The sequence below is a fragment of the Amblyomma maculatum genome, chromosome 5, assembly GCF_055883805.1.
Source record: "Amblyomma maculatum isolate TAMU_Amacu chromosome 5, ASM5588380v1, whole genome shotgun sequence".
NCBI lineage: Eukaryota > Metazoa > Arthropoda > Arachnida > Ixodida > Ixodidae > Amblyomma > Amblyomma maculatum.
Window position 1 is genome coordinate 4,576,468 of NC_139348.1, and position 13,525 is coordinate 4,589,992.

The 13,525-nt window shown below is 46.5% G+C and overlaps 1 protein-coding gene across 1 annotated transcript in view; it reads right to left on the reverse strand.

Moving 5' to 3' along the window:
- Positions 1 to 13,525, reverse strand: part of LOC146187640 (ixochymostatin-like) — a 73,263-nt gene that overhangs the window by 10,231 nt on the left and 49,507 nt on the right. Inside the window, exon 2 of the mRNA XM_084603040.1 lies at positions 3,427 to 3,605. Within this exon, the coding sequence (XP_084459166.1) occupies positions 3,427 to 3,487 (61 nt within the window). The 5' untranslated portion in view covers positions 3,488 to 3,605. The remainder of the gene's footprint in view (positions 1 to 3,426; positions 3,606 to 13,525) is intronic.

A 13,525-nucleotide genomic window follows, 5' to 3' on the forward strand; every position in this document is an offset into this window, starting at 1 on the left:
CTTCTGTTAGGCGCAGCGCCGGCTTGGGGACCACAGGCACGGAGACGGACATGGCACACAGCGACGAGCCGTTAGACCTGGCGTAGTATTGTTTCGCAATAATAAGTTCAATATAATTTGTTTCATTTTTCTTTAAGTAATGATATAATAGTAGACACAAGAAATTCATATTTCAAATAGTTTAGTGACCATTAGTCAGTTGAACTATTTTCCATGTTCTAAACAACGCAAAGAATGTAATAAATTTATTGCAGAGATCAAGACAGGTATGGTGTCTAAGCAAAATAATGATTTCCAAACGTATTACTCTTTCGACAATATTCAGCCATTGGTTGCGTACTGATGTCTCTTAGTGGAAACAACAAATATCATAATTTGAACTGCATCAACCAATTACATTTATTTTTGAACATTTATTCGGAGTACACTTTCTTTCAAGCGAATATCAGTATTTCAAATTCAGATCCTGACTAAAAACCCAGCGGTGCTCTGTGCTTGCTTTTCACAGCAGTGTATGCTATACAGCTGACAGCGAGAAAACAATTAGGTACCGCTGCATGGTGTTGATAAGTGGGTTCTCCGTAGATTTGGCTGTCTAAAGGTCCTGTGGAGGGTTCATTCATACCTCGCCACTTTAAACTCTCGGTTCGCTTAGTGCAACGTATATTCTGCGCGTACAGTTAATAAGATAGAGGCTTGATGTAGTGAAACCCGCGTATTCCTTTTATTGATAGCGCTCTTCAATATCGCTCTCAGAGTTTACCTTCATTTTCTTGAATAACATATTCGGGCACCAAGAGCACTGCGACACATTTAATAGTTTCCTCGGCTCATGTGAACAGCATATAGGTGTTAGTATTCGATCTTTGTATAGCCTCTGAATTCTTTTCTGCCAAGCGCTCCACCGTTACACCTATACTGTTGTAAGCACACTAGCCATGTGAGGTAGGAAAAATTCCTTTCGGCTGCAAAATTGAAATCACTTTGAGAGGTAGCAGAGGTTTATGACGTTATTTTTATTTTTTTTAGGTGCACTTTAAGAAACGTAATGACTTTTTTTTAACTTCTTGAAGATCAATTTCCAAATTCCTCAGCACTTCCTCAGTCATCCTGTGGACAACAGCACTCTGTAACATCGGTGATCGACCCATGTCAACGAAACAGCTGTAGAGTGACGCAGCGTTACACGCCCGAAGGAGGGAAGGGAGGATTCTGAGCAAGGTGAGTACACCGGCTGACGCGTGGTGTTGTACACGCCAAGTCGTCATGCAATCCTTCGAGACAGCGGGTCGCGGCATAAACTGCTTATACGTGGCGCCCGCTTTAGCACCGACGGCCATGTGATTGCTTCCCGCCCAGGGTTATAATCTTGCATGCGTGCTCTTTTACACTGGCCGAAATAAGCGCATTTCCTCGTTCCGGAACCGCTCCTGTAGACATCTTGCCTAGCCACCTCTCCTGCCGATAGTAGGTGGTACATCATAAATAGCGCGAACCGGCGGAGAACAAAAGAACAGCTGGACGCAAATTTTTCGCGTCGTCCATGTTGAATGAGCGCCTTCAGATATGCAGCACCAAACAATTTGACACCTTGCACTTGTTAGTTTGTTCTCCCTGCCGAGTGCGCGCAAAACACATTGCCCTTTCAACGGAATAACATAGCCCTCAGTAGTGGCCACTTGAAACCCTACCCACTTTACTTTCCCTTTTCTATGCGTTCATATATGGCAGAGTGGCATCGCTATGTTGTCAGGGCCGCACGGATACAGTGGCCGAGTAGAATTAACAGATATAAATACTTTGAAATAGTTTCGGCTCTCGCAAGAAGCAATCCATTCCCACACGGGCCCACTTAGGTGAAAAACTGAATATGCGCGCAAAGATTCAGTACGTGCTAACGCGTCTCCATTGTGGCCAACCACGTGATTGACCATATCGGTCCATGTTGAAACCTTGCTATATTTTGTTCTAACTCCGTCTTGTTGATAAAACGTCTTCAGCCTTTGATACTGCATTATGGAGGTGCGACGTTAAACATTTTTACCGCAAGTATTTCAGTAGCTAGTGAGGGACGTGTGTTAGTCGTTTCAGATATAATTTCAGTTTCACAGTCTACATGAACTCAAAGAGGCTATCGGAAAAAAACTCAACCACTGAAAGGAAACTCATTAGGTCAGTATTGCTCAAGACAAATCAGAACTTTCGGCTTCGAACGGATGCCCTAGCTTCATGTTTTTAATATGCTTCAAAGTGATTTATGTAATTTGCCTCAAGAAAGGTTTAGGTGAGAACTTTTTTAAAGCTATATTATTAAATCTAAAGCTATAATATTGTAGAAAGATATTATAAACTTATATTATATATAATATAATATATTATAGTAGCTTGAAGTAATCATTAACAAAAGATCGATATATGGCGGAAGGCTTTCTATATTCAATTTTAAGACATTTGTAAAGAATTTCAAAAATGTTTGCTCCAATGACTCCACATAGCCTTTCGCAACCCGTGTGTAATTTCAATTACATCCAGTACAAGCTAAACATCTCCTTAAAATTGTCTCTTGTTGGGCTAGATGGTGATTCATTTAGACAGGAAGAGTAGCGTAGACAGGCGCGGGCATGAGAAAGAAGACGAGCACAGCATTGACTTTCAACTGATCTTTGTTGCAAGAGAAAGGGAATTTATACAATCTATTGAATGATGTGACTGAAGCTAAGTCAAAACGTCATATTTCATGTGGCGTCTTTTGAAAAAACTAAGCATTGGTACAATGACATAATTGATGCAAACAAAATAGACTATAGCAGAAGAAAATGTCATAAGCAAACACATGCCTAACGGCTGAACAATTGATGACAACGACGAATTATAAAGCTGTACTGAGCTGCATATGGACTCCCATTGTCAGGATATGAAACAATGAACACACGAAGTCATGGATGAATACACTTAAAAACGACGCGAAACAAAAGCTAAAAACTACGCACAATTAAGACATATCATCTAAGTGTTTTCCGCAACCGTATACGCTGCCTGTAATCTGTCAAGTTCTCCAGATCCTTGGTATCAGCGAAATAGGCCTCGTTTATATTACTCCGATGCGCTAGAAACAGGATGTGACGCGATGCACTAGTTGTCACATTCCTGTAAGCACAACTTGTAAGCTATATATAGCCTCGAATACGCTAGGCTAACCTTCCTCTTGCCCCCAACGATTTGCTCACAGTGCCAATCTTCCTTACATCCGCTTTGGACAGTGAGAAAGACGACAAATTTCTTGCGGGTACATTGAGCAGCTTGCGGTTCTTCTCTTTCAAAACTGGACGCCGAATACAGCAACACTGTCAAACTGACAACAGTTTTACAGCTCACACGGATCACTAAAGTGACCAGAGTTTATAATTGAACTTGACGTCTACCTACCGTCAGTGGCCAGACCGAGAGCAACGTAGCACAGGAATACAATCACAAGAGTGCCCTTCATGCTGCAGCTTTCCACCGATCAGTGTATGAGTTTGTCCGCCAAATATTTCTCTTTTTCGGTGTCGTCACTTGATGTCAGGAGTGCAGAATCTGAATCTCTGCTTTGAAGGCTTTGTGACCTACGGAAGAAAAGCCAACACTGTATAATTTTGCATAGGTCAGTTTCCAACGGCGCCTTAGCCTGTAAGGCTGAGCGTTTTTATCCGAAATACCGCAAGTAAACGCCTGTCGTTAGCTCTATTTTATCTCAAAACCTTTATATTACTTATTTTTATCGCAAATTGCACTTGGTGTGCACACCATTTTTTCTACTCGTAATTCCAGAACTCAAACCAGGGTAAATTGCTGTCTAAAGTCCCAAGGGAATAAACACATTTTTTAGCAACGCGGACGAGGAACACTTGCAAGTACGTAATAAATACTTATAATCTACCTTCAAACGCGTTCAATGCATTGGCGTTGTTAAAGCGATTCCTAAAGATGGCGGCTCTTGAATACGAGCCAGGAGAGCAGCTGTACATACTCATTGCAATTCCTGGGCAGAAGAGTTAATTATTTGTATGAGACAAAATGGAACTGCTCAAAAGAGCAGTCGACTTGCGCCCTCTCGCGTAAGATAGCTGAAGCTTACAGCTTTCGATGGGGGCTGTAAGGCCACTGCTGTTAAGTCTCTCATAAATTGGTATCACACTGATAGGGTGCGGATGAAAATCTGGGGGATGGACGGTCGTCAACCTGCGGCGCCATCCGTTTCGTTCCGTAACCCCCTCCCCCCTCATTGGTGTCAATTATCGCATGCTGGACGCAATTCGAGGGCTTCACGAAAGGAGAACAATTTTTCTCTTTGTTCAGTGGTTCGTGCTCACACTGATGTGTTCGTGCCCTCTCACGCACGTCGTCACCTGTTCGGAGACATTGGCACCTCAGTGCCCGGGTCTGGTGTGATTATCCGAATGCAAGGCACCCAGTTGTCTACTGGAGGCAATTGCCGTGATTACATTATAATTCTGTTATCGTCTTCAATGTGGCGGCGCAGGGTCCGAGAGGCGGAACGCCGAATCCGGGGTCACACGTGCAGGGAATGGAAGAGAACAGAGCCACTGTGGAAAGGAAGGGAAATGTATGCGGTGAGAGAGAGTTTAACTTTCTTTTTTTGTTCGTTTACTGCGATGGGTTCGAAGCTATGCCTAACCTCAGGTTCGGTATGAAAAGTGTGATTGGTTTATTTGAAGCCTGGGGTGGGTTTCATAGATTTACCGCGCCAACCTCTTTATTCCTGAAGGTTTTAAAATGCCCAAGAAAAACCGGAGTAGGGAGAGCCCGACTATACCAAAGGCAATCTATTAAAAATCTACTTCTTGAGTCTCGCTGACGCAAGGCGCGCCAAGCTGTTGTAGTGGCACACGGAGTTTCTGGCTGAACTTTAAGCGGTTATTCCAACCTTCTCAAAATTGTGACTACTGTTTGTAAACAGGGGAGTTGTGTCATCGATCCTTCTCCGAGTCTCCTGTCTGCTTTCTCCACCTCCCCCCACCAACCACAAGCGATTTACTGTGGCCGGGAAGCATTTATATAGCTGATATTTTTAAGGCTAGTTAATGAACGGGATTTATATGCCTTTAGACCAAATAACGTAAATTGAACAGTGTTACTGTCCGGTGTTCTATTTTGAAGGTGTGTTGTTAAATGGAATCTCGTTTTGCGGCTTCTGGCTACAGCAAACTAATGGTACAGGCAGAGTTGACAGTGTGCTTGCGAATTCGCTCTGAAGAAGGAAGGCGCAGGTAATTAGGGGCCCAAGTGTTTATTACACAGAAAGCCACATTTCGCAACACTGCACTTATACCTAGATTTCCGTACAACCCATAGCCATGCCGCAGCCCCCGAAAGCGGGACCGCGGCTACATCTCCATATACGCAGATGACATTGCTCTGTGGTGCCTGGGACCGCCGGGCGAGACAGCACGGGTACGCGCGTGCCTGCAGGCAGCTCTGACGGCGGTGAGCGACTGTTTGCGCGGCCTAGGTCTCTCGCTCAGCGCGGACAAATCCGTCGCAATGGCCTGTGTTCCAAGCTCGCGCAAACGACCACCGCCGCTCACACTGGACGGGACCCTCTTGCCGTGGCGACGTTTGGTGCGGTACCTGGGGTTGGACATAGACCAGCGCCTTTCCTTCCGACCCGCGGCGATCAAGGCCTGCCTGCAGATGAAGAGAACCACCGCCGCCGTACACAGGCTCACTGCTCGAGGCCAGGGCATCTCCCAGCAAGCAGCGTTACGGCTGTACAACTGCGCGGCTCTGGGGGCAATACTCTACGCGCTACCGCTCGTCACACTGCGCAAACCATGCTCGAAGAAGCTAGAGGTCGAGCATCGCAAGGCGCTCCGCATTTGCCTCGGCCTTCCTCAGAACTCTCAATGCGCAGCTACTTTGGCCGAGGCAGGTGCGTGGCCTTTACAACTTCAGGCCACGCGGCGGACGCTCCGACACATCGATCGCCTACAGCGCACAAAGGACGGCGGCCCGCTATTACATCGGTTGCGACATCATCGCCACTCGCGCATGGGAGCGGCGCTGCTCGAGTACGAGCAGCTCACCAATGCAACGCCCCCCTACGACCTCTTCTCGCCCTGGCCCGCTGCTACGGAGGTTCAGCGAGAGATTGTCGGAATCGCGGGGAAACGCACCACACCACCCTGTGCAGTGCGGCAGCTGACTAGAGCCGTCATCTACGAGGAACTCCAACACCACCTCCTCGTTTACACCGACGGCTCCGTGGCCAGAGACAGTTGCTCGCTAGCAGCGGCGGCTACCATCCCCGCCCTGCAACTGCACAGACAGCTGCACCTGTCATACCTGGGTTCTTCCACCACGGCGGAGCTGCTGGGCCTACGCCTAGGCCTGGATCTACTGCTTGAACTGACTCCGCCGCCACCCAGGTGTGCCGTGCTATGTGACTCCCGCGCTGCCCTCAGCCGCCTTCGAACCACCGGCCGGGGAACTCCGCTGCTGTGTCAGATTCGCGCGCGTCTCAAGCGCTTGGCGGAGCGTGGCTGCGCTATACGGGCACAGTGGATCCCCGGGCACTGCGGCATAGAGGGCAACGAACGTGCCGACGAGCTCGCGACCGCAGCACATGAACTCCCTCCTAGCGACGAGCAACTCGCTTTGGAGGATGTGCGTGCGGTAATCGACGATCACCTCCGGACGCAGCATCCCGACCCACGCATCGCAAGAAGTGAGCGCATTCACAGTGTCAGCGGCCGCTCGCTGACTCGGCTGCAACGCGCAATGATCCTCCGTGCACGCATTGGATGTGTGTGGCCTGTGGAACGACGGATGCGCCACGGACTTGCCACTAGTGACGTGTGTGACGGCTGTGGCGCGGTAGAAACTCTCGAACATCTTCTACTGCGCTGCACCGCGCTAGCCGAACCACGACGTGAGTTTCTGGCGGCTTACAGAGCGCAGGGGGTAATCCCGGACAACGTAGCTGTGCTCCTGTGGCCGCCGGGCTGTGCGCGCGTCCGCGAGCGAGCTCACGTGAGCCTGTGTGAGTACATCGAACAGGCGGGCTTGATGACCCGCCTATTTCACCTCGCCAGATGGTGCGCGCTGGGACTGAACGCTGCACGTGTATTATTTCCCACAATAACGGCCGATCGCCCACGACAGCCGTCAGTGTTTTGTACAGTTGGCCAGTGCGTGCGTTGTGAACAGTTGCCTGGACGCAGAGCTATTGCGGAGGCCCGCCAAATGTGCCGAGTGCTCAGTGACTTAAGGCATTTGCGGGTCGGCCTCAAGCAAACTACTGTATACGGTACCATAGTGTATATATTTCTTTTATTTTTACCTACCCTTTTCTTTCTCCGTATCACTCACCTCTTTGATTTCCTCTACCTTCTCCTCGCCATCCCTTTATTTCCGCTGCCCCAGTTCAGGTGCTTCAGATATAAGATAGCAGATACCGGGGCTGGCAAACATCTTTTCTTTCCTTTTGTACATACAATAAATAACCACTACAACAACAACAACTCCGCGCTCTTAGGGCAAAAGGTATAGATCTTATTCACGTAACGTCATTGCAGCATTACTGGCAACCTTGGCACACACAACGCAACATAGGAGAGGGGGAAGAAAGACAGAGAGAGAGAGAGGGCCTACGGCGAATCATGACACGGCGTCGGTGAAATCTGAGCTCTGGTTGGACGGCGTTGCAAACGGCGTCGCAAGTGTCCGACATATAAACGACGCGCAGCAGGGAGGACGCCGGTAGATTGGCGCCGACGCGTCGGAAAGATTTTATTTTGTGCTTTTAGTGTCGAACCTCCAACGTCATGGCGTCTCCACATACAGGGTTGCCACAACTGCCGCTTGCTAAACATGATAGTGAATAGGGTCTATACTCACGCGTTCCCTGCGAAGCTAATTACACTCTCGAATCGCACTGATAACCATATGGTTAAATCGCACACGACACAGCACAAAGGAGAAAAAGAAATTCCCCGAGAACATCTTGGCAACTTAGGTCGCACGTCGATGGCTCACCGCGAGTTGCCATCTGCACGGCAGAGAATAGTACCAAAAATGACCCCCCCCCCCCAACCCCCCGACTAAGGAACGTTAGCGCCTCACAGGCGGCCGTAGCACTCCTTTCTGGCCTGGACACGAGCAAACATACAACGCCCATTTACAACACGCGCTCGCGGACCTGGAGGAAAAAATCACGGTGGTTCAACTATCTTTCAACAAAGTTTCACGAGCATCAGCCATTTTCTGCATTGCTACCATTTCGATATTGGCATGCGTTCGAGTTTGACAGGGTTGGCCTCAACGGGCTGGCATAGGTTTTTATCGCTCGGGGTTCTCGACACTGTCGGCAGGCTGTGCGCCACGGCTACGTACGGTCCCTGCGAGTGTGCCTTGCCGCTGAGCTACATCCGTTTTACGATCGGATACGGCCCGATGCTTGCGCAGAAAGAAACGTACAAACGGGCCAGCCTACGGAACACCCATGGCGAAAGTGAGGAGCATGTACCGCGAGGCAGCTGTTATTCTCCCTAGACCAAGCCATGTGAGAGCGCGGCGTGACGTTGCTCACACCTGCCAGACTTTGCTCTCTGAACGAGCTCAAGATCCCGGTTAGAGATGAATGACCTTGGGTGACATGGCGAAGTTGAGCCTGCGCTGTCAACTCTGCCCTTAGCAAAAAACAGGCACACTAAAAATGTACTTCAAACGCATTGTATTTATTTCGTATTAATTTCGCATTTTTTTGTCCCAATGCCATACAAATATGTTATAAATATACTAGGAGTACAACACTGCATATCTTAATATAAATATGTTTAAAATATGCTTTTCGCCTATTGAGCATATTTCTAACATACTGAAAATGTACTTTCTTCAGCTTGGCAGGGTTCACAAAATCTTCCACCAATAGACTGACAATGTACTTTGAAAGTATTACTAATGTACTTGACCTATTTTTCATGCTGGGAGAAAGTACCCTTGGAATGGATTAAAAATATATGAAAAATAGGATGCGCTCATATTTTTTGGAGCATTACAAATATGTTGCAGTTATATTTTCCAAACCAAGAAAAATATACTAATAATATACTAAAAGCATAAATTTATACCATTCTCGGAATGCACTAAAAATACATGAAAAATGTGATGCACTCATATTTTTGATGCATTACAAAAATGTTGCAAAAATGCACCAAAAATATAGCTGCCAAATACTGAAAATACGTCCGACATTTTGAAAACTAGCTACCGAGAAACATAAATGAAGGGCAATACCGACAAACACCTCAATGCGACATTTGTGTCCATTGTCATGACCCTTTTTCATGCTCCTTGGTTGACAGTTTTCAAAAGTCAATGTTACTTAAGCTAACTTACCGTTATTTCCATCCGTATTTTACCCACCCAGTCTGAATATATGTGACACAACTTCCTTTATATCTTTATTTGAAGCATTTGAGTACAATGACCCACCGTGGTGGTGCTGTGGTTAGGGTGCAAGACTTCTGTGCCCGAGGATGTGGGATCGAATCCTGGCCGCAGCAGCAACTTTTCGATGGAGGTGGAAAGCAAGGCGCCTGAGTGCTGTGCAATGTCAGTGCACATTAAAGAACCCCAGGTGGTCGAAATTTCCAAAGCCCTCCACTATGGAGTCTTTCATAGTACTCGCAGCAAACAATTTCGGCCATATCACATCACACATTAAATCACAATACAGTCCATGGAAAAGAAATACGCCTATGCCACTCAATATCTATTTACAGAGTTTAATTTTCAAGAAACAGTGCTACAATACACCAATATATAGAGTAACAAAACACTGATCTCGTGCTAAACGAAAGCAAGTAGAAAGTCCGGACCGCAGATCTGGATAGGTTCCAAACTTTGGACGCAACGTGGACTGAAAGGGAAGAAAACAAGACACAAATTAAAGTAGGCTTTTTAACATTCCAATTAACAATCATATACTGCTACAAGAACTAGCTTTAGAAACCAGATGGTTCGTTCCTTCTTAACATGGTTATGAATGATGACAAAACAAAAGTAAAAAAGCTGAGCTGGAGTTGGAAACCGCAATGTCTGAAACGCCGTATTTGAAATGTAGACTATGGCAAAGCCACCAACCTGTAATGGAAACCACAATGGGGCATTCTGTTTTTTTATCTGATCCTGACATGAATATAATAGTTCCATTTTTCAGAATAAAGGAGTGCGGGTTAGAATCTTGGAAGCATATTTTTTTTTTTTTTTTTTATCAGAGAATGAGAAATGAAACATACTTCCCGTTTATGCATGAGGTTCCATAGCGTGCATCAAAGAAAGGACCGAACACGAGCGCTCGTGTTCTGTCCCTTCTTTAATGTGCACTATGGAACCTCATGTAGATTACCCACTAGCCCAAACCCTGACCCTTCCTGTTTATGATTCTTTACTGCTTTCTTCAATGCACTCGCTGCATTGTTGAATTTGTGACGCAAAAAACTCTGGACCATAGAGTAAGGTAGGTGGGGAAATTTTGACATCGCATGAACTGAAGAGGAAGGAAACAAGACACAAATTAAAGCCCTCTTTTTAACATTTAAAACAATCAAATACTGTAACAAAATAATAAATACTGTAAGCTGTAACAAATATGGCAGCCCCTATTTACTCAAAATAAGTGAATAAAATTCTCAAATGCAGCCCGAATCTGGCCAGGTTAGATATACCAGTACCGCCCTTCTAAAAGCCGGTGTCATGATCACAGCTGACCGCATGCTTTCGTTGATTTATAAATGCAAGAATGAACAACTCTCGCAAAAAAAAAAAAAAGATAAATGTGCCGCTTCTTAACATTCGCATCCACCATAGCTTATGCTACTCCGCACGTTCAGACGACAAGGACGGTCGACTCTGGCAAAAAAACAAGAAAAAAAAAAATCTCCGCTTCTTAACGTCCGCCCTAATCCATACTAATTTACAAAGAAATTTTGTTTTTACACAGCAGCATTTATATAAAAAAAAACACTGTTATATTACGAACTTCACTGCATAACAGTTTGTCTTTTAGCGGTGTAGAAAATACAAAACCCAAGTTTTCAAACCCTTCCCTTTCCGCTTAATCTTGAATGCATGCATTTGTGACTATAATACAAGCGAATTTGGAACAGCAAACGAAACAAGTAAAGCTTTGGTAACATACAATTGCATACCTCAAAATATCAGTACAGTTGAAATTTTCTGTGGAGCCAAGCTGCTCCAAACAGGTGCTCTACCATTAATTTTACCCACAGAAAACCTTTTGACCAAACTTGGGACATCTCAATTAAAATCCTGACTGACGGCTGGAGGTACAAACATTGCCATCAAAAATTATAATAAGCTTCATGTGTTGATACAACTGCCATGAAATGGGTGCTCCCACTCAATACGAAACCAACTGGCGCTGTGAATGTTTTAACGGTGCCTGAAAGCCTGCAACTGCATTGCAGGTATAATAGGAATGGGATGTGCAAACTCAAAGTCTCAGCAATATAGACCACCAAGTTCAGTTTGATTCTTGTACTATAAGTTCTCAATGGTTTTCTCACATGAATGCAAACTAGCGCCCATATTGTAAACGTGCCTCGACTCCACGCTCTACCACCAGTGCTTGGAGTGGAGAAAACAGCCACTCCTCCACTTCAGGGCCAATTAGGATTCATGAATCCAACTCGGCATTTCCTCTGACAAGTTCTCTCTCTACTCGAAGCAGCGCAAATGGCGTATGGGGATGAAATTAAGGCGTACTTTTGGCCCGAAAACTGTGTGCTAAAGTAGCACGCTTAGTTTTTCATGTTGAGTCAACAACCTTCGCAAGCAAGTTCGATGTTAAGAGCATAGTGGAACTTGTTTTGCGGGCTAGATGAAAAGGGTGGCTGTGAAAAACTACCAAAAATGCTTTTGCGCCTGGCAACAGTCGCTGCTGGTGACAGAGTTTTATTTCTTTGGTGTGAGATCTTCTCGCCCTTAACTGCTTTGCCTTTTTTTTTTTTATTGCCATGCTTTGACAGACATCAAAATACATTTGAAAAAAAAAAAAAGTAAAAGCCGGCACTTTCTATGAACATGGCTTTGGCCTTCAGAGGGCTCGGGGGCAAACGGTGAAAACCAGCATGCTGCTTCACAGTGCGTTTCAGCGCATACACACTGAATTCGGAGCCCTAACTGAAAATGTGCTTGAAGAGAATGCCTTCGCTGGCAGCGAATATCCTTCCGTAGGACAAGCACACCAATGCACTCCCTCGACAGTGCCGCGCGTCCGAAGACGCACTACGTACCCTCAGGTGACAGGCAAGCCATTAATGCGTGGGGTGCAGCACAGATGTCCGCACAGCCCCACCGCGCCTTCGGTGCACCCCAGCTTACTGCATGTGACATGCTGTTCCTTCACGACAAGTTTGCCGCCGTTCATCAGACAAGGCGAGCTATGGAAGGAGTGCGCCTCCCCCACAGCTCGAGTCCACCTGCAAGCAAGCTCACCATTAACCATGAAATGCGCGCCTCAACTTTGCACTCAGTAGGCTCCGAAAAGTTGTTCACTTCATCGGCAACGACTTGAAATGTACCCACACCACAGACGCATAATGCGATAATCAATTACAGTACTGGTACCGGCGGCTGATCACAGTTATAAAAGCTCGGCACGGGCAGCAAGAGGCTACGGCCACACCTGTAAAACTATAACGTGCCAGATGTCCTGGGTCGCTGTCACTTTCAGCCAATGCTTTAGAGAAAGGTTTGGTGCATCCTCGTCATATTCACTTTCGTGAAGTTTGGTATACCGGTAGAACAAAGTCCACACAGCGAGCAAACGATGTGATGTCCTCAGTGTTTACAAGTGGAGTGGTCGAGGAGCGGCGCCAAGGCAGCGGCACTGCGGACTAGAGATTCTTGAGAAAACTCGAGTTCTCTCTGCCACTGTTGGGAGTTATTCGAGTGGAGGTTGTTTTCTGAAACGAAAAACGGGCCTCGGGGGCCGCTTGGAGTAGAAGTTAGAGTGAAGGCGCAGTCGTGAATATGGCGGTAAGACTTTCACGACTTTCACATTCACGACATGCCTTCACTGCAACTTCTACTCCAGGCCGCTTGGAGCGGCAGATCTGTTTTTTTTTCTTTTTTTTTTTGCCAGAGTCGACCATCCTTATAGTCTGAACGTGCGGCGTAGCATAAGCTTTGATAACTCTGATCAGCTGCCGGTACCAGTACTGTAATTGATCATCGCATTACACTTTTGTGGCATGGGCACATTTCAAGTCGTCACTGGTAAGCGAAAGTTTCGTGGCTTGCCCTGCGCGATGGCTTCCCCAGACGATGGTGGACTTGCAGGGGAGCAGTGTGTTACATGCAGTAAATTGGGGGAACTGGAGGTGCGGAGAAGCTGTGCGGACATCTGTGCTGCACCCCACGCATCAGTGCCTTGCCCATCGCAGTCGAAGAAGCGCATTCATTTACTCATCCTACAGAGCGATATTTGCAGTCAGCA